Here is a 26765-nt window from a genome sequence, read left to right as displayed (position 1 = left end):
CACCCTTTATAATAAACCACATCTTCTAAAACCTAACTTCAGAGATCTCTCATCTACATCCATCCAAACCGTCCTGGAGTCCAGAGCTATCGCTACAGTTATACAACCAGGGAAGTCCTGGGGGAAAACACATTTATAAAAGAAAAAGTACTTTCCTAAAAACATCTGGACATTGGTTCAAAAAACTTTCAAGTTTTAATGCACATTACATTTTCACAAGGCCTAACATGAAGCACTTACAGTATTACATATGCAATGCATATACATTTTAAATCTGAACTTAGATTATAGCAATTATATATGAAGAAAATAGCAATTTTGCTGCAAACCCCAAAAATTTTGCTTGTTCTCTCCCCTCTGTCCTATTATCAAAATGCTTCTACTTACTAATTCAGAATAAACAAAAAGATGTGCATAAACTTGCTTAGTGACATTTTATTAAAGTAATTTTTCAGGTTTCATGCTCTCCCCCCCCCCACATATGTGCAAATTTTTTCTTCTGGCACTAAGCCACAGACCAATTTTGACATGGAAAACAGCTGTAAGAAAAAGAAACTCAGAAATTATCTTACAAATGAACACATAATACATTACAGTGATCCCTTTAGTAGTCAAATGGTTCATGAACATTATACTTTATGTAATATCACAAATGCACAAAATATGCTTTCCATACAATTGCAAAAACAGCAGCGCTCTGGAGCCAAGTGCATGACTTAATATTATAATAATGAGTCTACTTCAGTGTAGTGGATTTTAATAAGACTTTAATAATACTGGTATGAAGCCAAATTACATAATGTCCCAAAATATGAAACAAAGCTTTTGTAGAGAAAATAAAAGCTCACTGAAGTATAACCACATTAAAAAAATAAACAAAAAACCCCAACAAAACAAACAACCACCCATGTTATCTAAACAAAGCCATTAGGCATATTTAATTTTTAAAAATCAAATTAGAGAAAAAGAACTCAAATCTATTCCCAGATCTCAAGATAAAATTAAAAAGGATATTATTTTAGGCAACATTTATGAAAATGAAGGTACTATGTCAGCACTGGGAAACAAGCTAACACCGTAATTATATCTTTTGGCACAGATATGAACATGGGTTGAATATCTCCAATTTCTCTCAAAGGACAAAAAATTATTCGGTTACCTTACAGTGGAGGTAAGGACTGAGCTATGTTGGATTATCTAGGAACAGCTTGGACCAATAAAATGATTTTCTTTTACACATGAAAACAAACTCCATGTTAAAGTCCCCGAGGTAAAGAGCCAAATTATTTACTCCCTCAAGCCCCTTCAAATCTGGAGTCTTGGGGAAAACAAGGATTTGAAAGCACCCATAAAGCTCACTTAGGCACGGACAATTCTCAGAACAGCTTCCTCTCCCCAAGTTTGGCAGTATCAGATAGCAATTAAAAGAAAATTCAGCATTTCATTTGTTGGGTAACAAGCAGAATGCCACACATTCCTAAAGCGTAAAACCTTTTAAATATTAGTGTTATGCTAGTTGGAAGATTAGCATTTGCACGGATAACGCTTTTTGTTCTTTATTGGGATCAACTCTTAAGATCCACATATCCAACAGAGAGATCAACATATATTAACATATTCCACCGTACTACTGGTTACAAGCACTGCTGTTAAACTGAGGCTAAATCTATGCTGACAGCCCATCAGAGCATGTGGTGCTGAATACAGGAAGAATCAGAACAGTTTCCTTTAGTTATTTTGTTTCATCTACATGACTCCACTTTTTAAGCAATTTTGATAAAGGCATAAACCAATTTTTCAATAGATTTAGATTCCACGTGACAAGTGAGTGGGATATTTTATGCCTTGGATTTCTTATAAGTCTACTTCAGCTACAGAAACCATTAAAAAGTCGCAAGTTGCAAGTAACTTCAAGATGAAAGGCATTAGCAGCTTTTTAGAAAAGGATAATCACACTCTTCTAAAGACTTAATGAGACATAATTCACAGAAGCTTTTGACTTGGTCTGCTGTTAATTGAATCAAAGTCGATGATGATCTTGTTACACTTGGGCTTGAATTCCCTAAAAAAAAAAGAGAAAAATACGCATATTAGTTAGTAAGTAGTTAAAACATTTTGCTTGCTTTAGTTACAGCTAAATTTTTGAAGGAATAAAAAAATCCCAAAAAACACATCTTTGGATTCTTGTAGTTTTCTTCTCTATGGGAGCCAATTATAGTGCACCACACTGAGAGAAACCTGGACAAGAAAGACTAAGACAAAAAGACACATGGGGTGGGTTGCCCTGTACATTCTTCAGCTATTGGAATTTATAAATTACCCAGGAGTCAAAGGACTTTTAACAACTTAGCTGCAGGTGGTGGCATCATGTTACCAGGTCTGCAATTTTTGTTCATATATTAATATTTCAAATATTTTAAATATATATTTAAAGATCCAGGTACAGATATAGATATCCAGAAAAAAAAATTTAAATCTTCTGTATATGTATGCAGATTAAAAAAAGATATTTGGAATACATTTTGAAAATAGTGAAATTTTGATCAATTTTTTCCTGCCAAGTTTTAGAAAAACACTTTCAAGCTTTGTGTCAGCATAATAAAATATTTTTTGTGGAAGAGAAATAGATCAAATTACACCATACTGGGTAAAACCCAAACTAGTTAAAAGGCAATCATTTAAAAATTTTAACTTTAGAACTCTAAAATTAATACTGCCACAAAATGTTTCCTTTTATTATCATTACAGCATCTGCTACAGCAATTAGCAAGGAAGGTATACAGGGACTGAGCATACACTTTCCAGTCTACCAGTAAACAAAAGATTATGCAAATCGTGTGGATTTAGTGCCTAATTAAGCTCTGCAGTTGAGTTCAAGAGATTCATTAAGTACCACCTACATCCTCAGCGATCGATACAAGGATAAGTAACAGTCAAGCAGGAAAGCACATGCTGCTGACCACAGAAACTCTGAGCGCTTTGTTCCGAATAGCGATCTGAAATGCGAGAAGCATTTCCTCACCCTGGAGAAGTTACAAGATTTGACTTGCAAGAGAATGATTTATGCTTCTTAGTCAAATAGTCTTAGTAGACAGGAAATACACTGAAGGACTAAAACTGAATTTCAAGTACTGCTGTGTTTTTCCATTGATGTTTCTTAGCCCAGTAGGTATCTTTTATCCTAAAATTTTATTTGTCAGAATTGTTATGTTTGCAAATTTTTCAAAGTCTTTATATTAATACTGTAAAACTTTTTAGAGTTGCAAAGCCTCTCTGACTACATAATTAGCCTCATCCACAGCATGTTGCTCCTATCAAACTTGCTGTTGAAGAGATTGTCTTTAGGTATCTCTGTCAGTGTCTTTAAAGAAGAGGGAAAGTCACCCCAGGACAAAACCCCATTCTTGAAACATTTTTCAGATTATCATTACTTTAAGGCAAATATTCCAAGTTTTACCCTTTTCTCACCTAAAAGCTGACCAAAGAAGATGAACAGCGGTAAATACCAAGAATTAAATACCGCTGGCTTGTTTGAGACCTGCCCGAATTGACTGCAACAAAAAGATACTAAAGTTTCAATAAGGATGGAATAATCCACAAAAACAACAAAAAAATTGGTTGTTTCAGTCCAACTCGTATGATCACAGGACAGTTCAGGTTACAAGGGACATCAGGAGATCATCTAGCCCCACCTCCTGCTCCAAGCAGCGTCAAGGAAGACTCTCCAAGTACAATGTAACAAATAACCATCCCCCTGGCAATTTCATTTTCATTCCAAGAACAAAATGAGTCACGGGACCATATTCTCATACAAACATTTCAAAACTGAATTCAAACCATACACAAGACAAAAGAATGGTGCAACAGTCTGTCAACCCAGTCCTTCTACAGAGCAGACCATCTACAAACACTACAGAGGAATAAAATGCTTCATGATTGAAAGAAATAAAAAAAAAATTGCCCAAAAGTTGGTCTCTTTCACACCCCAATTTTCTTCCATTCCAGAGTAAAAACAAAGCTAATTCTCTCACCTATATATAATACCTGCCAAATCAAACATCCGCCGTGCAGCTGTCATTTCTGTAGTGTCATGATACTTGTCAGACATGAAAATAACTTCCTTTATGCCTAAAAAAGTCACAGAGAAAAAATGTTAGAATTACACAAAAAAAAAAAAAAAAAAAAAGAAAAAGTAATATCTGGTGCACAAAATCAGAAGAGGCAGCATTCATCCACATGCTCTACAACTCCTTGGTACACCTCTACTCACAAATGGATGCTGTGTAAAATTGCTGGATGATCTTTTCCTAAATCACTTAGGCAGGGGAGAAATATAAAGGCTTCAAAAGAGAATTCATAAGCGTTTCACAGCTGATCAACATCTTCCCGTGCTTGCCAGATAGCATGAATATCAATACATTGCAATTTAGTGCTGACCTAAGTGCACACGGAAAAGGATGAGTGACTACATTGAGAACAAGCAGCCACTCTACCTTGAAGACCATTTGATTTTGGTTCTGTAAGTAAGAATTGTATGAAGCACAGACGGAGAATACCATTATCTTTCCCTCCTCACTCCTTTTGATTTCAAGCCACACTGAACCAAAATAAAGAAGCGTTCTGTTTGCCGCTTTCTTCCCATATTCCTGTGGCCATTAGTAGTGAGAGACACTCCCCAGAACAGCAATCCATGCTGGGACAGCATGGCTTCACTCAGTGAGCAAAATACATGCTTCTTTTAAGCAGGGATTTTTACAGAACTGAAGCCCGCTGCAGATACTGCCTAATCTCAAAAAAGGAGACACATTTAGGCCAGCACACTTGCTCCAGTAGCACAGATTTATAATAATTGTAATGAAAGACATAATTAAAGTAGGATCATAGAAATCTTACGACATTTATGAGCAAAGATATTTTAAAATCTTCAAATATCTTCCATGCATCACATTCAAATTAAAATTTCATGTATCTACTCCCAACAGGCCTTTTGTCATGCAGAAGTTTATTTCTTTCTGGCCTACTCTATTCAATGTTCCAGAGCACAGTAAAATTGACAGTAATTATCTGCAATGCCTGTGTTGTTCTTTGGCAGCTCCTGGTCTAAGAAGTTACAAACCAAAATTAGAAGCACGTTTAAAATCAGAGTAGATGCAATTAGCACCGGAAAAATTTGGCACCATTCAGATGCAAAAAACCCCCACAAGTAGCATCTTATGAGGTTGACAGTGCAATTAATTTAGATCTAACATCAGCAATTTAACATCAAATACATCTATTAGAAGATACCAAGGAGCAGGCAGCACTGCAACCCTGAAAAAGCAAGCTGGCACTACTGCTTACCTGCCTGGATGATGAGCTTTGCACATTCATTACATGGAAATAAGGCAACATACATGCTGCAGCCTTTCACATCAGCTGAGTTTTTGTTCATGATGGCATTCAATTCGGCATGGCACACTGATTAAACAAGGGAGGAAACTGTTCATAATACTGATAATTAAAATAAATCGGTCAAACCAAAATTAAAGCGTTACAATATAACTGCTTACATCTTTTCAAAGGCAAATAGCTTGCACAGCTTATCACAAAGGGCAAGAGAAAGAAATACAAGCAGAAATACCAAGATCAATGAAAGTCGATTGTTCTGACCAGGCTGCCGATTAGTAATGATATCATTAAGTGCATTAGCACTGCCATTTGCTAACACCTATCGCAGGCAACAAAGCCGTAGGCTGTGGGCCAAGCCATTGCAACCACCCTTAGCGAAGCAATATCTCACAGCTTCACAACTCTCTGGAGTTTCTAACTGCCAGTATAAACCAGCTCATTTATGTGTTTACATGCACAGATAGGAACAGTCTGATGGCTGTAGGAGCGCGCTGTGCGCTCTTAAAGGCAGCAGAATTGCCAAGTAAAACCGAGCGGCTCTGTCCTCTGGGCCTCAGAATGGCTCAGCGCTGCTGCAGGATCCTCCCACTCCCAGAATACACAAGACACACTCGGCCATAAAAACATCCAGCTTTAATATTAGCGTGACTGTACTGCTCATTAAAAGGTGCCAGACTTCACAAGCAGGAAAACAAAGTCGTGTATTTCTCCAGGGATTTGAGATAGGCCAGGTAGCAAAGGACCATCCTGCCTTACTCCACCGTAACACAATAGCTCTTTCTGGACAGACAGTGACTTAGGGTTTCGGTGTTTGTAAGGTACACATGAGCAGATTATCTAATGTGTTACCAACACAGCTGAGAAGAGCGCAGTTTCTGTGTCATCCACCATCGAGCTCTGAAAAAACATTAGGATCTCTGCGAGAACTTCCTGTTTACTCCTAGGAATAACAGCAAGTTGCATAATTTATATACCTACCTACTAAGAAACTGCCTGCTGCCCTGACTTCCTAAACAGATGCTGAATTGTGGTGTGGGTTTGAGATCATTTAGAGACCTGAATGTGCAGACATTAAGAGGTTTTCCACTGCTTGTTTTAAAGAACAGATTTTTTTTAAAAGTTGTTTTCTTCTCCCTTGCGCCCATGTGAAAATTGAAACAGACCAAGTTTCACAGCACAACTTCATAGTAAACTTGGTGCTATATGCTCACCTCTGTGTCAATGATCTCACCACACAAATAACTGAGTGCAGTACCTTCAACACGCAGGAATCACTGCTGAATGGAAATGTTTTCCATATGCGCTAAACGTCTACATGGAATTTTCTATACAACAGCTAATGCACTACAAATTTACAGCCTAACTTACAGCACACAAACTTCCCATGCAGGCAAGTCACAAAGGACCAAACACTTGCAAAAGAAAGCTCAGTATTGGCTCTTACCACACCCACGTTATGCTGTCCGCATACCTTCTCATAACCAGTAAAGCCAGAACCCAACACAAACAATAGGAAATTGAAAAGAAAAAAATACAACCAAAAGCCAAGAACCATCACATCAAGGCTTCTTTCACTATTTTTACTGTTCCTACTGCAACTGTTATTGGGTCACACTGTATTTTAAATATGTACCATTAAATGATGAGAGGTGCAGTTATATGAACCTACACATTTAGAAAACCCAGAAAATACATTGAACTCCAAGTATATTACTAAGTTGACCAATCTTATAAAGCCTTTAAAATGAATAGTCAGAAAATTATTTTTCTGAAGCTATGGAGGATTGAGTAAAAGAGTGACATAATTCCCACAACCGGAAGTAGGGGTTATGTCAACAGGACAGAAATATCACTTTAAAGTTTCTTTGAACAATATATTTATGTCCTAAGCAGCAGTTTTAAAATTTGGACGGCCTCCAGAAAGAAGGCTGTTTGCAAAGGCTTCCAAAACTAAAAAAGAAACAAAATTAATTCATTCAGTAAATATTTTTCCTTCACTAAAACTCAGAAATCTTCAGCCGTAAAACCAGACTAGTTTTATTATTAGTACTACAAGAAGTTTCCTTCCTGCACTAATGAGAGAAAAAGGTCCTTTTGGCAGACTTCTACAAACTTTCAACAACAAACTTCTTCCCAAGCGAAAACAAGGTCAGGCCAAGAATAACTTACACAAGATAATCAGCTGGATCAAGGGAAAACCATAAATTTTTCCTCCTGACCATCTTCACACAATCTGAAGTTAAGAAAAATTACAACTATCCCATGTGGACAGAAGACACAGAGACAGCAATAAGATACAGACTAATCATTCCAAGACAAAAAGTACTTGAGTCTAAAACAAACCCAGCAAGTTTTCATTTCAAATAGAAAATGAGGTATAGTTTTCACATGCCTAACCAAGTATTTCTTACTGAACTTACTGCAGAAACTAGTACAGGACCAGAACCTTGTACTGATTCCAGAACTCATCATTTTCCACCCAGTATTACTTTTTTTAGTCTACGGAGCTATTAAATACCAAACCATTTTGTCTCAGTTGCTGTGATTTGAAAGTATATTCTGGGGAACTATCATTACACATGTGTTTGTTTTATACATCTCCCTAGACATCTGCTACTTGAAGGGATATTATGCCAGATGGTTCTTAAGAAGGTGCTGGCATCAGACAAGTATTTTTAGGCTTTGTCCCATCACTCTTAATTCCCTCTTACTCGTATATCACCCCTCTCTGTCAAAAAGGCATTGACAAGGTAAGATAGGTTTTTCTTACGGACTGGCCCAGCATTTTTGAGAGACAGAAAACAAATCCAGAAGTCCAAAATCCCTCTTGTTAATGACTAACTAGTTTACATTTGGGGTGTTATGAAGTTTTCTAAGCTGTTAAACGCTCCTGCTAATATTTAAAAATTGTCCTCTCCAAGATAGTAAGAAGCTAACTTAAAATAACCTTTCACAGGTGCACAGTATTCAGAATTCTGAATGCTGTATCTTTAAGCAGACTAGTAAAACTAATAGTTTTTACAATACCCTATGAGGGGCTTCAGAGCTTTGGCTTTTAAAAAACAGTATTCACATACAGCCAACATAATATCAAGTCCACAACACTGGTTCCCATTCTGTAAAAGTAGCTTGAAAAGTATTCTCAAAAGGCTTCATTAGCTGAAGAAATAACCATGCAACAAGAAGTTAAGTGTGTGCTCTGACATTCCCACCACCTGCTACTATGTTCATGAGAGGGGGGAAAAAAAAAAGAAAAGAAAAAAGCCAATGAATGGTTCATTACTGGTAGTATTAATTGCTAGTGTTTCTGTCTCTTCTCATTGCATGCTGGTTTGTGTTGCACAGCTGAGGTAGTACTCATCCTTAAGCTCACCTGTAAGTAAGAGACCCCTGCTTACCCTATAAATGGTAATTTTTCAGGATTGAACACTTAACATGAGCATGTTCCCAGTGGGTTGCAGAGTCAGAAGTACTCTTCCCACATTCTAACTGTGTTCTGACTAGTAATTTTATAAGAACCACAAGACTAGTCAAAGTGTTTAATACTGTTTAAAGGCTCACATGCTTGATGAAGAGCATGCTAGGGATCACCATAATTTTAAAGACCCTTTAAAAAAGCAATCAGAGGAAGGGCTAGGGAGAATGGCTTTTTAGTGCTACTAATTACTAACTGAGCCAGACTAAGAATTTTGTTATACTTTACTTGCTGGAACTCTGACACTGAACACAGCAAGAATCACAGAAGGTATCAAAACATTAATTTAAGGAATGGGGGTCTGGAGTGAAAACCATTGGGGGCAGCAGTTGATAGATCTCAACTTTGTGGAATGACATCTATTTTTTTTCAACCTTTTTGAAAGCCTAGGGATGGTTGCTGGTCACTGCATTAAGGGCAGGATATCGATGCTGGCACCACCCTCAGCCCTTCCTGCTGTTCTCTCTCTATCCCCGTGTGTGTGCTGGAGAAGAGCAGCTGCTGTGGTCAGGGCACAGAGGTAAGGATAACAGCAGCAGATTTGTTGGGAGTCCTAGCCTCTTCAGATTGCAGAAAGAAAAGCAGAACCCAAGCCTCACTGCTTTCTTCCATGAATAATGAGAACTGGGAAGTGAAGATGGGAACCGCTTACCCCATTTATGAACACCACAGAACTTGCTGGGTCAGACCAGAGAAGCCCCTCTCAAAACCTGAGTAGCATCAGCTAACCTACCCTATTTCACAGTTGCTCCCATCCTGCTCCAAGTCGGTCCTACTCCCAGCAGAACACAGGTGTTTCTTAGCAGGCAAGCAGAACAAGAGGAATTGTTATTTCTAGATCTCCAAAATTTCTAAGTATTTGATGTATGACACCAGAATTGGCCAAAAATCCATGCAGGACAATAGTGAGTGGCTGTAAGTGGAGACCCATCTCCTATAGAACCCCTTCCCAGCTGAAGCCTCATCTTTGCACTGCCAGTTGGAGAGAGTGATAAGGCACACTTCTTCAGAGTGTGCCTTATCAAATTTTGTGCTGTCAAAATAACAGCTTCTATAAAACTAACATTTGTCTGAATATTGTTGAGTGTTCATTTCTTTGAAAAATTGACAAAAAGCTCATAATCCTAACACAAGGAAATGTTGGTAACAGTTTGTTTCATTTTACACAGCAGGTACCATTCAATTAGAGCATACTTTTTGCCACAGCACATATTTTATCATATTTGAACCTGTATAAATATTTGTAAGCATACTTACTCAATATTTTCTGTATTGCTCAGAGGTTTCTAAATTTGCCAGTCATTTTAATTTAAAACCCTTAATTAGAGACTGGTTGTCAAATGGATGTTCTTAAGATTACAGTGGAGACAGAGGGCATAACAGGAACACAGCAACTAGATTTAGTGGGAAGACTTGTATTAATAGGGGAATATGTAGTATTTTAAATGATTGGTGAGAGGAAACTGAGCATCAACAAATCCTCAGATTCATCTAACAGAAACAAAGGGCAGACTTTTGACTTTGAAAGACAGAATTTTGCCTAATTATTAAGAAGCTTCTGCACATAGTACTGAACACAATGCTTCAGAAAGAGCTTTTAACAACATCTTAGTAAATGTTTAATAGCATCTTAGTAAAACTGGCCTTCCTCTTCTCTCATGTACGCAGACACATCCCTGCTGCTGTCATTGACTGGCAGCCTGGAGCTAGTTCCAACACAACAACAAAATCCTGACATCGTGCCGTGAAAAACGGCACTCTGCAAAACACTTTGTGCTTTCTGATATAACAAGGCTATGCTGTTCAAATATACATCACAATTAGAAGGAAGAACCTTTATCCACTTCAAGAATCTCATAAGGAATGCACAGTATCAATACAGGGGATCCATGTCACTATTCCTGTAACATCCAAATGCCTTGCAAATGTTTGCAACCTCTAAGAAAAGGTGAACACAAGCTACCACATTTTGATGCCTTCTCCCAGCAGCAGCTCAGGTTACACCTGGATTTCTTAATCAAGCACAACACTGCCCCTAACAACAAGCTGAGCAGAACCCACTCTTGAGGGTGTGAGATAGATACATACAGTATATTGCAGCAGACATAGGTAATCAAGATAGCGGTGAATTCAAACCAACAAGTGTCAAGATACAGCAAAATTCAAGAGTGACAGCACTTGTTTAACCTCACAACAGAAGTTCAAAAGGTAGCTTATCAATAAATGCACAGGGAAAGAGGAAGGGTTAACCACAGTGAATACCAAAAGCTAGAAGAACATTGCTGGCAAACGCAAGAACCTAAAAACTAAGCACAGATAAATTTAGGGTGGAAATTGGAAGATTTTTAACCATGAAACAGTGAATCTGATCAGAGCTGTAGGGTCAATGCATCCATCAGCTCTTCTAGAGCTCAGTAAATTTGTTATAGGATCACCTAACACCCTTCTGCAAAGACTGCCTCTGGGTCTAATCCCCTGCTGTGCCTATGCTGCTAAACACAGACAGGGCCAGGGACTGACCCTTGGCCCTGAGGCCAACTGGCACAGACTGGCTGATGCTCATCTTAGGGCTCCCTCAGCAACACACCGCCCTTGGCCCTGCGTTTCCTCAAGTTCCATGAGTCCCAGGACACCACACAGTTATTTTGTATGTCTCAGTTCAAAGTGCATAAAGAAGTGAAAAGATTTTTATGCAGCCCACCAGAAAGGGATTTTCAGAGCATGCAACAGAGTATGTGTTACATATCTAACCAGTATGGCCTGAGGGAAGGAGGAAGGTTAAGCACACCATCTCAGCAGGCTTTGCATTATAAGCCTATACCTGATTGTTTTCTTACAGTCTTTTTTTCTACTATGCCCTCTGGAGCACCATTGGAAGAGCAACGCTGAAGCTTTGTTCTGGAGAAAGCTAGTCAAAGTGCTGCAAAACATGGGAAGTGAGCTAAGTGTTTATGGTTAACCCACAAGAGTACCCAAGACCAGGTGGTCAGCACTCAGATCCAACCCCAAACCTTTTCTGTAGCACTGCAGATGCATGAAGTAGCTCCAGAAAACATCTTCCAACTTCGTGTGGTGGTAGATGCACAGGTACCATCAGCTTCATCCAATAAGCTACAGTGCAGAGATGGAAGTGCCATTGTTCCCATGATTAGCTAATGAAGCACACAGTGAGATTGTAGTCTCTGAACAAGCCAGGAAAATGCAAGGAGAAAAAGTTCAATTTACACAAATGCTGTGATGATTAGCAAAAGGAGAAAGGAAAAATGACAGTTTAATGAGATTTTAGCAGCAATTCTATGTGTCTCTGCATCTACCAGAATTTTTTTAAGCAGAAGATTTTTTTATATATATACTTGTCTGGTCTGTCAACTGTGCTATCAAGATTAATAAGAAATTGCTAGAGTTTAAATGATCTGTGAATTACGAAATAGGTTGTTTATTCATCACAGCAGACACTTTGTGTTACAAAGCTGTGATTTTTTTAATGAGGTGAAGACTAAGAAAATGGGGGGAAGGGCAGCAGTTAGACCAACTCCTGGAAATCAGCTTGGCGCTCCAAGCTGTTACGAGTTAGCTCATTTTTTAGACATCACAGGCTCCACATCTTCTGCAGTCAGAGTCAACAAAAAGAAAGACATTCTCACATCATCTTGTACAAAGATTCCTCACAGTACTTTTAGTTTAAACTGGTCAGCTTAGATTTGAGTGCCTGGAATATGCGCTGATGCCAGAGACCACCCATGCTAATTTCAGCTCAGAACTGAGACCTTAAAGCAGCATAAAGATTCAACCAAAATCAATATTCTGTTTTCAGTGCTTTTTATTTAATCAATGGGCTAACACTTGTTTCCTCACCCTATAAATAAAGAGCGGTCCCACTAAGTTGTACCATTATGGTCACAGCACTATATGTAAAACCAGTTCAGAGACTTCAAATTTGGCAGAAGCAGACTTCAAATTTGGCCCTATATTGGGAATGCACCTGTTAAAAACAATAATATGAAATAGTCTCGAGCTTCAGAATTACCATTAGAGGTTTTATAATAAATTGGTGAAGTGAACAAGGACAAAGTACTGGGGTTTTAAGAAGTCAAAAATATCAAACTGATGAATTATGTGCTGAGCCATTGCATATCATCTTTCACTTCAATGCTATAGAAAACCAGAAAATGGTTTTTAGAAAGAGCTCTGAGTGAACTCAGGCTATGTCAAAACTCATGCAAGTTTAATTTCTCTATCACACCAATTGTAAAGTTACAAGTAAGAAACAGAATTAGCAGGCAGAGATAAATACTGGTCACTGGAAAAGAGTCAGTACTTCTCTGCAAAAGGTGAACTCTGGGGCTGACTTTCCCCCACCCATGCAGGGAGAAGGAAAATTTCTCAAAGCTCTGGTTCTCTCTTTTTTGTTTCTCTGCCCTGCCATTCCTGAGCTCAGGATAGGCTGAGATGCAGCACAGGATGAAGAAGCTCTTGTTTCTTCTGTGCCTGTGCCTTCTGCTGCATTGGTGTCTGTCATGGGTTAGTACAGTTTGGTTTTTTAGTTATAGAAAAATGTAGAGTAATTCTCCAGGTCAAGACCTAGGAATTGCTTTAGAAGAGACAGGGACCTATCAGAGAGTTAGCTGGAATATTGGCCTCTGTTTTAACCACTGAGAATAACTAGATGCGACTTTGGGAAGTACCATGAATTTCCTGTAGGTGGGTCCTTTTTCTTCTTCCTTTGGCCAGAGAGAGACAGGTAACATTGAGCTGGGCCTGCTGCTCCCCCCTTTTGGTGGGAGCTGGCCTGAGTCCTGGCCGGATTCCATCGGCTCCCGGGTGAAGGGGGATGGGAAGGAGAGATTGCTGTTTTGTAACAGCTACTTTCTTCAGACTTCTCTGGAGCAGGGAGAGATCTCTGCTAGGCCCTGATAAGAGCTATGGGCACCATTTAGGCCAAAGCCACCCCAATTTACACTGAGGGGTGGGCTGAGAAGGCATTTATGATCCTGCCTGGGTTTTTTGAAATTCCGGACTGCCCGGGTGCTCCGATCTCTGATGTTTCTGTGAGTTCTTCCTCCCTCATCAGCTCGGCCTTGAACATCTAACACCATGAGCTACAGAGGGAGAGAGACAAAGACTCCGAGCAGATTTAACTCTTTCTTAGCAACATGAAGCTTCTAGAGCTCAGCCCTTCTCTGAGAGAGTAAGAAAGGACAGAGTGAACATAAAGAACAGCAGGATGAAGTAAAGCAAGAGTGAAAAGACTATTGGGACAAAGGGTTAAAGAGTTGGTTGTTCTATTCTTACTTGAGCCATGGAAATTAACTCTATATTTAGGTCATTCCTTTAAATCATGGGAAAGATATGCATTTGGGGAGATGATTGTTTTAATTTGTGTGTAGATTTAAGCAAAGGTGTTCGTGATGGACTAAGTAATATCCTATAAGATGCTTGAACAGAGATAAAGATGAGAAGCCCCCTGTGCCAGTGAGGAAGTGAGAAGATATCTCTCTACCTTGAGGTGAAGAATCCTTTGCTTTGGAGTTATTCATCTTTAGAAAGTGACACCCCAGGATGCAAAAGTCTAAGACCCATGACCCATATGCAGCTTGGGAAACTGCTCCTGGGAGGGTCACAAAGGCAAGTTTCTCCCGGCGGTTGTTTTTGTGACAGTTTAAAACCCACAAGAGAACTGTTCTAAGTTGTCAGTGGGATCCATGACTCCAGAAGATACTCTTCCCCTAATGAAATGATGAAAGACTATTATCAGATAGTGAAACTGACTGAAAATTACAAGTTTTGTTTCTTTATGTTGTTTTGTAACAAAGTGAATAGTTTGTAAGGGGAGGGAAAAGTGTTTTTGAAGTTTCATCCCATTTTAGTTTTTCTTTCCAACTTCCTTTTTTTTCTATTCTTTTAGTGTATGTTAATAAACTATTTGTTAATTTTAAAGTTGAGCCTGCTTTGTTTTTCTCCTAGTCTCTCTCTCACAAAAAGAGTAAGTACCAAGACCAAAATTTAGTGAACATGAAACCACTACATTAATTGCTGTTTCTGCCCGGTTTGAAATTAAAACTATGACAGTGTCACACAGAGAAGTGCAGCAGGAGGTGGAGTGGGTACAGAAAGGTGAAGGGGGACTCAAGGAAGCACAGGTCTCTAACCAGTATGGTCTCTAACCAGTCCTAACCAAGGTCTCTCCCACACATCAGCCATTGCAGGCCACAAGGCAGTAGTCAAACCCATTTCCATGCGCAGACAGCACTTAAGGAGTGAAGCCTGACGGAGCCCAGTCTCCTTGGTTCCTGCAAACCCTGATCCAGAAGAGTCAGCCCTGCTGATAGGTCCACCAAATTTCACGGAGAGCCCTTTAAATAACACTTACATAAGGCCAAACTATGCCTACTGCAAAGACAAAGGCAAGATGCAAAGCAGCACTCAACCATATTTACCATGAAACCATCCTTGCTCTTCATTCCTTTTGTCCATCTAGTAAATGGAAATCAAATCAGAGGCTGAAATAAACAATGAAAGTCACCTCACCCATAGAAGGGTAGACCCATGGCACACAGACTTCAAGACAAATATTCAGCTTCTTCATAGTATATATGACCTATTGCATCAACACCTGAAATGGAAATTTCCCACCACTGGAGTTTATAATTTTACTACCTGTATTTTTGACCCAATTACTTGTTTTGCATACAAACACTCTGAAATTTCTGTGGAGACACACAGAAGCAGCAATCATCTGCAATACACTGCAACTGTGTGCTAATAATCTGCTTCATATTTACAGGCTTTCACTACCCAACTCAAAATGGCTAATATTTATGAACCTATTCCACCAGGAAGTCAGTCCTTCAAGAAGACTGTGATTTTTATCCTACTATACCACATCTGGGCATATTAACGATATCGAGTGAGTGGAAGAAAAACTGATCAATACTTTACCAGCTGAACTTTCACATATACAGACATCATAAGTCTAACCTGCCATCCACAAGAAGCCTTACCATAAGGATATTTTGTGTCTAGTCTATTTTCTCCTGTTCTTGTCCAGGGTAGTACATCATCGCTGCAACCATTAGGCATCCCATTGTAGCCAATTCCAACAATCTTGTTTTCTGAATTTACAATGCAGGCACCAACCTAAATAAAATCAGATTTATATAGTACCAGCAGCATGCAAAACCATGTGTCAACAACAAAGATGAGATATAAATAGTAAGTACTACAATTTTCATTTAAGAGATACAAGCTTCACTTAATACATTAAGTCACATCATCTAGTGAACAGGGCTTACAATTGTACCTAACTGTTGGGGCTTTGGAATAAGTCAGGGCAGATGTAACTCTGCTCCCCCTTTGGTCATGCTGTTCCCATCCCAGCCTGCCAGCACTGTTCCTTGTCCACTTCTGAAATGAACTCAGTTCAAGGGGCAGAAACAGCACTGAATGAACCCTAGTAAACACATAAGTTTAAACTAGCTTCCCAGCAACAGTATGAGCAACATGAGCAAAAGAAAAGTTATGGAAGATGTAACAGAAATACAAGTTGCTGGCTTCTGAAGGCCTCACAAGCCTTTGTGGCTTGTTGCAAATGGGCACTAAAATTCCAAACCTTTTAACTCCCACCCTTTATTGCTTCAACCCAAGTCTAAAAAGGGACTCTTCTTAAAGAAAAGAAGGATGAAATGTCCCATTTTTATGTTTTCTACCCATATTATTTGTTAGAATTGCAATAGTACTAATTTTGAATCACATAATGTGTTTATCAACCGGCCCTTGGGTAACAAAACTATAGTCCCAAGTAAATAACCTTCAGAGAGCTAACTGCCATAATGTACAGAAGGAAGTGAACAGATTGCTTTTCTGGGATTTGATTCCTGATTTTTTTCACACAAAGAAAGTCTAACAGGATGACTGGATCCCACAGAATAGCATGTTTCAGGAGCTGTATCAATCACCTGAAATCAATATTGAACAATATTGAACTAAGGCACATGAAACGTGAAAAATGAGGACAGTGAAGCACAGGGACCAGGGGAGCCTGAGGGAGGAACAAACTAGAAGAAAACTCCAGTCAGTCCAATAACAAACAAATGAATACTCTTAGAGGTGAGGAAAAGAAACTTGTAAAATGTTGTGTCTTAAAAAATCACAACCTAAAACTTCCAGCAGTTTTATCCTCCTCTAAAAGCAACTATATTTACTGGAAAAAGGAGAAAAAATGCATGTGTTATTTTAACTTCCAGATGAAAAGATGATTTATAAAACCCCAAGCTACAAATGTACACAGAATTATACATACAAGGTCAGGCCCAATAAGAGAATTTCTGTAACAGAAGGTGCTGACTATGCTAAAAACTGAATAGCTATACACTGAAATAACTTTTATTAAGAAATTCCTGAAAATGCTATGTGTACTTCTGATGCGATATGCAACACAGATTAGGTTATGTTATTATATGCTGCCCTCTTACCTGAGAGCTTGGATCCTTGCTTCTTTGTGCTGACAGAAAAGCTACTGCCATAAAATATTCAGGCCATTCCAAATAATCCTCTCTTTTTTTGCAGGATGCTTCACTGCTGAAACTATAGTTTATAGAAAAAGACAGCCATCAGCAAACACCATAGGCCTAGAGTTACTACAAATTGTATTGTTTTAATGTGCACAAGTTTAAAGTAAGCAGCATCAGAATGTGGCTAAGACCACACATTCACTAATTTTTGATAGTAAAACCATCAGTGTTAAGTGCTTTCCAGGAACTTATATATGCAACATTTTCTTTCAAGGAAAAGGCATCCAAGCAGGGTTGCAAATTTCATTTTTAGATAAGAAGGCTGAGATATTCAGAGCACTGAGCAATTCAAAGACAGAGCAATTTATCCTTTATAGATAACACCTTGTATATTACTAAGGTTCAGGTATATCATGTACTGCCATTCTTCTCCTTCAAACAACACAATCTTTTTTATGATGACTGTGATAACTGCCAGCTTTTAATCTAAGTTATTTTGTACTTCTGCCTACGACAAGTGCTCAGTAGCTTCCCATTTGGTAACTTCCTCTGCAGTCATTAATTTCTGACCATATGGTTATCACCATAGGTTTACCTCTTGTTACAACATTTACCGCCAAAGATCTGACTGAGGCCATTCCAACAGCTCCCTGCTAATTTTCTCTTATGTCTTACGAAAGCCTTTTGAAAACTGACAGGAGATGGGTTCAAGAACTTTTCCCTTTAGATATAATATATGAAAGTGCCACAAAAGGTTGCTTCTTTCCCTGCCCTGAAGGGTATATCTGGGGGAAGGAGGAAGGAAAAAAAGGTGATACATCATTTTCTCTTGCCTGCTTATGGGTGAAAGCCTGCGCAGACAGTGTAAGACACAACAGGGGAATTTCTGTGCTTTTCAGCTCAAAGAAAAGAAAAGCAGACATCTCTCTCTCCACAAATATATTTAAGCTTTGAAAATTTCAAACAAAAGATCAAATTGAAATAAATTTACCCAAACTCTCTCACCTATCACTGCTACAACTTGAAAACCAAACCAATGGAACAGCTCAAATACAATGATTAGGCTATCAAAATACAAGGGGCACAGTACTTTTTTTCTTAGGCTCCTCTTACCAAAGACTACAGCTTAAGACCAAGACACCCTTCCTGTGATGTACAGCCATACAGAAAAATACATCACAGGTAACTGTAAGAAGCAAGACATCTCCTAGCAACACTAGTACCAGCACTTTCAGAAGACAAACATTAGAAGGCAAGTGTTTAGTTAATCATTATTTTTATAACATAAAAAGCATATATTAGAGGCTTGCAGTTAGGTTGTCATAAAGAGGTTACACTGTTTGAGTGAAAACAATGCCAGCACATTATAAAACTGTACTTTAGAAACCTAAAAGGGGCTATTTACCAAAGATAAATTGCTGGTTTTGAATAGTCTGTATGTGGCACATCACAAGTTAGCAATTTTGGCTTGTTCTTGGAATGAATGAAGATCCTCTTTAAGGCTACCGTCTCAAAGGAAGGAGGGAGGAACACACTTGATGTAACCCACACACCTCTCTCAGACTTTGACAACATTGCAAACAGTGCCCTGAACTGTCAATTGTCAAAGCAAACACACAAATGAAGTCTGTGATTCTAAGAATGCCCAAACTGACTTGAATCACTGTAACTAAAGGGTTGGGGCTATATCCTACCAAGAAGGAAAAGTGCTCAGAGAAAGAAGAGATTAAAAACGCGCCTTCACACCACTCTCTGCCAAGCTAAACTTTGACAGGTTAGCTGAAACATCAAGAAAATGTTTCAGCGATACAATTATTTGAAATATCTCAAAAAGGGGGATTTACAAAATCTAAAACACAACTGGACTTTAAATGATGGCTCCTGGCTAAGTGACATTCACAGTGATGTCTTTGGAGAGGGATGAAACACAATGCAGAACTACACTGAATAAAACATTCTGGGAAAAGGGCTCCAGAAAGATAGCAGTACTCTGAACTAAGAGGTCGTGAGATCTTCTTTTGTTAAATTATTTCCTAGCAACTCTACTTATTCAGAACATAACAAAAGCTGGTATTTACTCTTCTAATAAATACAGAACTGTGTGTAAGTGGAGGTCCCTCAGAGTACCAACTTCACAGGGAGAGGAACATATCTAAAAAATAAGCAGAAGGCTTACATCAAAGAGAACATAAAACCCCCCCAAAGGCCATACTCAATTACTTCTACTTAACATCACTGTGTATGGCAAGATAATTCCCTCAACTCAGTGCATAAGAACTCAAGAGTGTGAAATGGATATAAACCACTTAATTTCTGATTGAGCAGAAGCCAAGGCCTTGGCTAGCAGACAAGCACACACATGAAAATTAGTTTATGGATTTGGGGCAGCTGATAATCTTCTTTATGCTCATTTTCAAGCTCTAGAATTGCATGAATGAAAGCTACTCTAGAAAATACTATAGCTTGCTGTAAAACAGGCAATCAAGACTTACCCTTAGGAAAACCCCTAAGAACTTATAAACAAAAATAACAGAAACTGAAAGCCATGAAGAATACTTCGAAGAACAATGGGGGGAAAGAAAAAGCGAAATTTTAGAATAATTTGTAGTCTATAGAAAATTTTGTAAAGGTTATTTCAAGGGAAGATACAGAAAAAGATTCTATAATGAGAACACTGACTCCCTTTTCACATCTTTTTCATCCATCTAGGCTTCAAGTAAGCTGTAACACCATCTGAAAAAGGAACAAATGTCATTCAGCTACTTAAGTTGTCTATCATAACAAAAAATTATTTTCAGAATCCTAAAACAGAATTTATCATCTCAATTTTTTTCATATGACAATTATGACAGTCAGCTATACAACAATATAGTACAACTGGAGGATTGGGGGGTATCACATCAACCTCCCTCTTTTTTAAGTTTTTCCTCTGCTTACTCATCTTTGATGCCATGTGCATTATGTTACAGCTCTATTCAAGCAGTATGATTCCCCAGTATCATGTATACTACTGAAGACCAACTATCAATACCTGGGCTTTGAAAAAGGTAAAAAATGAAGTGTGCCTTAAAAATAAGAAATAAACATCTTCAACTAAGCTCTCGTTCCCCAAAAGCCAAACAGGATACAGGCTCTTGATGACCTTCAAAAGAAGCTTCTTCTTTCAATCTCATATTTTATGATCACTACTAGATTAAACTAACGTGGGATTTCCTTTACTCGAGGCTTCCCGTCTTTCCCCTCATCCAGGTAACTGAGATAGGGTCATTACATGTTCTGTACTGGGAAAGAAAGTTTTGAAAGAGAAAACTCAATCTCTCTTACAGAAAAACAATACTCAGTGCATTACAAATTAATTATATTCACAATTTTCTTGGGAGATAACCCATCAAACCTGTAAAGATAAACACTGTGTATGAATACTGAGCCTCAATTAAGCAGCACAAGAACACGTCCCTTCACTGAACGCACTTCACTTTTACTGAGTCACTTCTGACTCTGTAATTAATTGCATATTACTCACGCCGCTCCTCATTTCCGGAAATAATGAACACAAGACACCCTACCTGCTTTTTCCTATCCCAGCGATTACGAAACCCTCAGCACGCGGCCTTTAGGGGCTTCAGGAAACGCCTCCCTGCCGGGCCGGGCTTCCCTCGGCGCGGCGACGGCCGGCGCTGCCCGGGGGAGTCCCCGGCTGCGCGGACCTTCCTCTCCATTCCTCTCCGTCCGCTGCCGGAGGATTCCCGCCTCCCTCGCTCCCGTCCCGGAGGATTCCCGCCTCCCTCCCTCCCTCCCTCCCTCGCTCCCGTCCCGGAGGATTCCCGCCTCCCTCCGAGGCCGGGATGGCCGCACCACCCGCGGCCGTCGGGCCGCGCCACCAGGGTTTCACCCGCAGGCGGCAGCGGCCCGGCCCGCCCGGAAAAAGTTTAACCAGCCGGCGTGCGATGGGAGCAGGGCGGCGGTGCGAGAGGGAGCCGCGGGAGGACGGGCGGGAGGAGGCCGGGAGGCCCCCGCGGGCCCTGCCCTCGCGTACCCGTTCCGCTGGTGGCCGGGCTGGGGGCCGCTCATCCTGCCGGGCCCACGCTGCTCCGGCCGCGGGACGCCGAGCGCGGGCGGGCGGGGCCGGGGGCGGGCCGGGGCCGCCGAGCCGCGCCCCGAGCGGCACGGCCCGAGCCCGCTTCGGGTGCGCCCGGGAGCTGATCCCGCTGCCACCCCGGGCCGCTGCGAGCCCCCGCGACACTATGAACCAGTGCTTGCATGTCTGTTCAATTCTCTGACAGACGCTGCTTCTAATGTTGTGCTTTGAAACAAGCATGCGGGTTTTTGCCCTGCTCACGCTCTTGAGGTAAATGCTATTTATTAAAGCTTGACATTAACGTATTAAAACGTCGAAAAACCGGAGTTTTTATTTGTTCTCTGGATATAAAATTCATATGGAAATTGAGTTATGGTGTATTAATACTTCCAGCTGCTGCTAGGTCATAGACGTCTCCCAGGATGCCCAGGTAGCTGAGCAGGTATATATAACCCATTACAGTGCAAAAGAAGAGGTATGACAATAAACACAAAATGTTGGTATGGTGTGTTCGTAGGGCATGCCTTTGCGAAAGCACTCCAATGGGAGCAAGGTACACCTTTGCCCCACGGGGCTGCGAGGCATCAACTGAAGACGGCCCAAACCCAGCGGAACGAGACCAATTCGGTTCCCACTGGAGGCAGTGACAGGGGCAGCGAACTCAGTGATGGACAAAAGGAAAACGCTTGCCTTTGAGAGCATCCCCGGAGGGGTTTGTGTGCGCAAGCCGTGGGTTCGCACCGCACATGAGCTGCACCGCTGATCTGAACGTGGTCAACTGACATGGCTGAGAGGATGGTTTCCTGCAGCCTGGTCAAAAATCTTTATGCAGGAGGATGCTTCAGGCTGGAAAACAGGACATTTTTGTGAGACTGGATACACAGCAGTGCTGTCTCAGGAGCTGTCTTTATAGTTCCTGGCTATACGCACAGCAAATTGCACAGCGGGTACCTTACTACGCCGACAGGAGTGCAAGAAGATGGCTAAGCCAAGGAACCTGCCATGCTCACAGTTATTCTTGAAGCTATGCTGAACCAGAGAGATCCTGCAGTGATCAACAGAGGAGCATATTGCTAATATGTTTTCATGTTAAGACTGCTGTATCAGCTAGCTTTTTTTTTTTTTTTTTTTTTTTTTTTAGACAACTGACAAACTATCAAATATGAAAATGTTACTTAATTTCACAGCTATTCTTATTCAGCTGTAACCAGAAAACTTGGCAAAAGCAACCTGTTATACTTCAACTGACAAGTTTTTCAGCCCTCAGTGTGGGAAAACATATAGCTATTTCAGTTTGCAAGACTTCTATTGGCATAATTTCATATGGACAACAAATGTTCATGTACAGTTTGTTAATGAATGAAAAGGAACTATTTAATGCAAGAAAAATTGAACAAATTTAATGAAAGTAGCATCACTCAGGAAAGCAAGAGCCTGAAGGTGAAAAGAAAGGCCCAACTACGGCTGACCCTGAAGAGAGTTAAAGAGCACATTAATATGAAGAGGAAAAGAAAAAAAAAAAAAGCATAATTCGGTTCAAAAAGTTCTCTACTATCTGTATATCTGTTTCTGCACTCTTGAAGTATGAATTGAAATTGTAGCACTACAATTATCCACAACAAATTTGTTATTTTTCATAATTAGGATTCTGAGGATAAACGCAATAACATCTACTAACTACTACTACTTATAATACAGCAGTGATATACGGCCTGTGGAGGAAAACTCCTGGTGGAATTTAAGTTTGTAGACTCCTATAATGTTGCTAAGTGGCACATCTTCTGGAAGCCTTGCTAATTTTTTATTTCCCCTAGGTTTTTTTCAAAGAGTTATACTGAAAACTTCCCTTGTGGCCAAGTTGTGACTGTTCTGACCATGTACTATTGTACCTGACATAACAGCCTCTTTCTTTAAGCACACGTGGGAAGAGGGGTACACCTGGGCTAGGTAAGATCTAGGCCAGGACCCTGTGTTCTAAACTCAGGGCTGTGCTGAGGGTAGGTAGCCTGACTTACTACAGGTGTGGGGCAAAGTCAGGCTGCCTGGCAGGTTCCATAAGATTTCTCTGGCAGTGGCCCGCTCTGCAGAAGCAGCAGCTGCCCTGGATCAGCTGTCTGAATCCTCCTTTCCATTAACTCTGAGATCCAGAAGCTTATTTGCACCTTTCATCTGCCTCAGAAACATTTAGATCTCTGTGACAGAACTAGAGGGCTGTAACTCAAAGCCCCTGTTAAGACAGACATGCATTCAAATTTAGGCCAAACTTATTTTAAATTTATGTCTGAACTCTAGTCCTGTCCTTGCACATTCCTCTCTTGTTCCATAGAAGGAGGATGTATGTCAAAAAGCTTCAAGCATCTCAGGTAATCTTATTTGAATAAAAGGTATTGGTTTGGAGGTTTTTTCTATCTCATTTCCTAACAAGGTCCTGAGTGTGGACTATAATGACTTTGCTGGATAGGTGTCAATAAAAAATCTGAGCTGATTACAAATACTTTAGATGCTCTTATTAACACCAAGTGATATAAGTTTGAAATACACGCTAAATATATAACCATCTGTCAAGTTGTGTATATTTTTAGCTTACTTCTTATGAAACATTCCCATCTACCTTTTGTCAATTTCAGCAAAAGCAAACTAAGTCAAATTTGGGGAACCCCCAGTTTACAGACCCCCCTCCCCATGTTCCTGCTGCTTGCCAACAGACTCTTTTAACTTTGCTGGCAAGCAAGATCTTTCCCTAAATGTTCCATATGTATAAATTGTTGCTCAGAGAGTAATGTTTACTATTTACCAGAATATGAAACATGCACTTTGGTAGTCCACCCTGAAATCAATCTCAAAATTTAAGGGAAAAGTAAAAAAAATGAGCTGTTGTCTTTTTCTCTAATGGAATGGATTCTTCAGGAACTAATTACCAGGTTTGAAGAGAAAGATAAATAAATATGACAGTATGTCTTTATTGTATCTTCTCTGTCTTACAGAGAAATAACTGCTCATGGAGAGAATAATCTTCATAGGTAGATAACATTATTTTTTAGGCAAGACTCATCTTCTAAATATTTTTCCAAACAGGAATTTCTACCTGAGTTAAACTTTTCTATCCATACTTGCTTACAGTCTGAGGAACACATTAAATACAAATGCAGCTGCTAGTATATGCTGCAGTTCTGAATTTCTACAGCTAATCCAATAAAGAATATGGAGTTATGGCTTCCTCACTGCTCAAATAACATTTGTTGCAATGTCAGACTTCATACTGGGAACAAAGTCCTATTTTGGAACCTCCTTGCTGGAAGACCTAAACAGAGTTAGCTGCAGAAGCTTGTTAGCAAACCAGCCCATTAACAGACTGCAACAAACTGTTAGATCTTTATATTGTAGCATTTTCTGTAGGGAGCATAAGTATGTCAGAATTATTATAGGATTTTTACTTTTAGCACGTAATTCTTTTTACTGTGCAATTTTGGAACTACTTATTAATAAAGATGGTAGGAAACGCAACTTATTACCAGCTTTTGATTAAAACCAAATAGGATGATACCATGGTAATTATGGTGCAGATGGAAGCCTGTTGCAAATTCAGTATTTTCAAACTCAGGTGCCAAAATTCAGGCCATTGAAATCTGTGTTTAGATGCCCACCTTTTTACAGATTTATAAGCACTGAATGCCAGAGATTCCTGTGTATGGTGAGTATCTATCAGAATCAGTCAAGCCAATATTAAGGTATCCCTATGCTTTTCATGTCCTAATAGGAAATCATTACTCTTTTCTATTCTTAGATTTTGATGGCTTGTTTATTATGTTACCTTTGTATAGCATCTGTTCCTTGAAAACTAGAGTCTAGTGCTACATTGAAGTCTTCTTTCTGTCCAGGTGAGATACTATTTGGAGTATCACACTCTCAGTCCTCCAGAGAAAATTCTGCAAAATTCCCTAAACCCAAAATGTTAGCACTTTATTCTGTCTGGGGTTAGAAATGAGTATATAAAGTATACTCTTTAAACAGTCTTCTGATCAATTTTTAAAAGGAAACAATTTTTCATCTCACATAAAAATTTTATGGACATATGGTGATTTCCTAATTTTGACTGTTTTCTTGTTTTATTCATAATTATGGTTCTAGTTGTAGGCAAATGTTGTCTTTGCAGTACCTTGATTACCTTGTTTTTCTTTGGTATTGGTATATTTTCCAGCTAGATTTGCTCTTTCTGTATGCTGTGTGTTATTTGCTGATTTTCCTCTGTTTTTTCCTAATGTTTGTATCTGTCTCTGACCAGTCCTCTACTTTTGAAACTCCTTTTCCATTCATACCTGCCCTTGCATCCAAATTTCCCTTTTTATGCAATCTCACACAATTTCATACTGAACCAAAACACAGCCCTGTACCAGCTGCTAAGAAAAAAATGTAACTTTATCCCAGCCAAAACCAGGACAACAGGACAAAGATGGGTGCTAGAAAAATGGAAGATATTGCATGGGAACTTTTTTCCTATCTCCAGCCACAACTGGAAATCACAGATAATCTAAGTTTCCTTTGGAAAGTAAACTAAGACGCAAAGTCTCAGACTGCAACGTCTTCTGGCAATCCTAGTGATTCCTTCCAAACATGAATTACCCTCTTTGTCTACCCATACTAGTCACGATCACAGATATTCCCTAGTTAGAAGTGAGAAATTAATTTTCTGTTTTCAGTATAAAGTTTCACTTTCTTAGCATTCTGCTTCTGGACTCAGCAGCTGCCTACATACTTCACAGCTTTCTATTTCTTCTGTTACCTTCCCCTTATTTTTCAGGGCTATTTTTAATATCTGAGAAAATTAACTTCTATTTCTGTCCCTTCTGATTTGGCAAGATTTTCCTGTGATGATGTAGTAGCTTTTCATACTACATCCATGAATTTTCCTCAAGTCCCCAAATTTCTTGCAGTGCATCAGCTTGCAAAAAATTCAACTGGAAAATAACATTATCTGTAATCATGACATCAGACACATTCTGAAGACAGAAATTTTTACTCTTCCTACAAATTATATTGAATACGTGTCCCTTCATATTTGGGCAAACTAGTTTGCTGTTAGTAATTTTTACTTTTCTTCTCCTGATACAAATTCCACTTATACTCGTGTTTTTTAACTTCAATGAAACTTCTGTCCAACCTTCTTTGGGTTTTTTGTTTATGATAAGCTTTAGATTTTGGCTATAGAGAATTTTCCTATTTTTATGTATAATTTCCTGTCATTTATCTTAACCGCATTTTTAGATTTCATTATTACAGCGTGTTAATCTTCATATTAGAGCTGCTATACAGAATC

General features: G+C 39.4%; 1 protein-coding gene across 3 annotated transcripts in view; it reads right to left on the bottom strand.

Moving 5' to 3' along the window:
- Positions 1-415: 415 nt before the first annotated feature.
- DCTD (dCMP deaminase) overlaps positions 416-26765 on the bottom strand; it is a 37783-nt gene continuing 11433 nt past the window's right edge. The window contains exons 1-6 of one of the 3 annotated variants that reach the window (XM_040065680.2): positions 21410-21489; positions 17335-17446; positions 15865-16000; positions 5341-5457; positions 4032-4128; positions 416-2062 (exon numbers count right to left, since the gene is read on the bottom strand). In XM_040065680.2, coding sequence (XP_039921614.1) covers positions 1984-2062; positions 4032-4128; positions 5341-5457; positions 15865-16000; positions 17335-17446; positions 21410-21444 — 576 coding nt within the window. In that variant the 5' untranslated portion in view covers positions 21445-21489 and the 3' untranslated portion in view covers positions 416-1983. Of the gene's footprint in view, positions 2063-4031; positions 4129-5340; positions 5458-15864; positions 16001-17334; positions 17447-20939; positions 21033-21409; positions 21490-26765 lie in introns of those variants that run through there. The other 2 variants (XM_040065681.2, XM_040065683.2) reach the window with 2 other exon arrangements.

This window comes from Hirundo rustica, chromosome 5 (assembly GCF_015227805.2).
Source record: "Hirundo rustica isolate bHirRus1 chromosome 5, bHirRus1.pri.v3, whole genome shotgun sequence".
NCBI lineage: Eukaryota > Metazoa > Chordata > Aves > Passeriformes > Hirundinidae > Hirundo > Hirundo rustica.
This window is presented reverse-complemented; position numbering and strand designations above follow the sequence as displayed.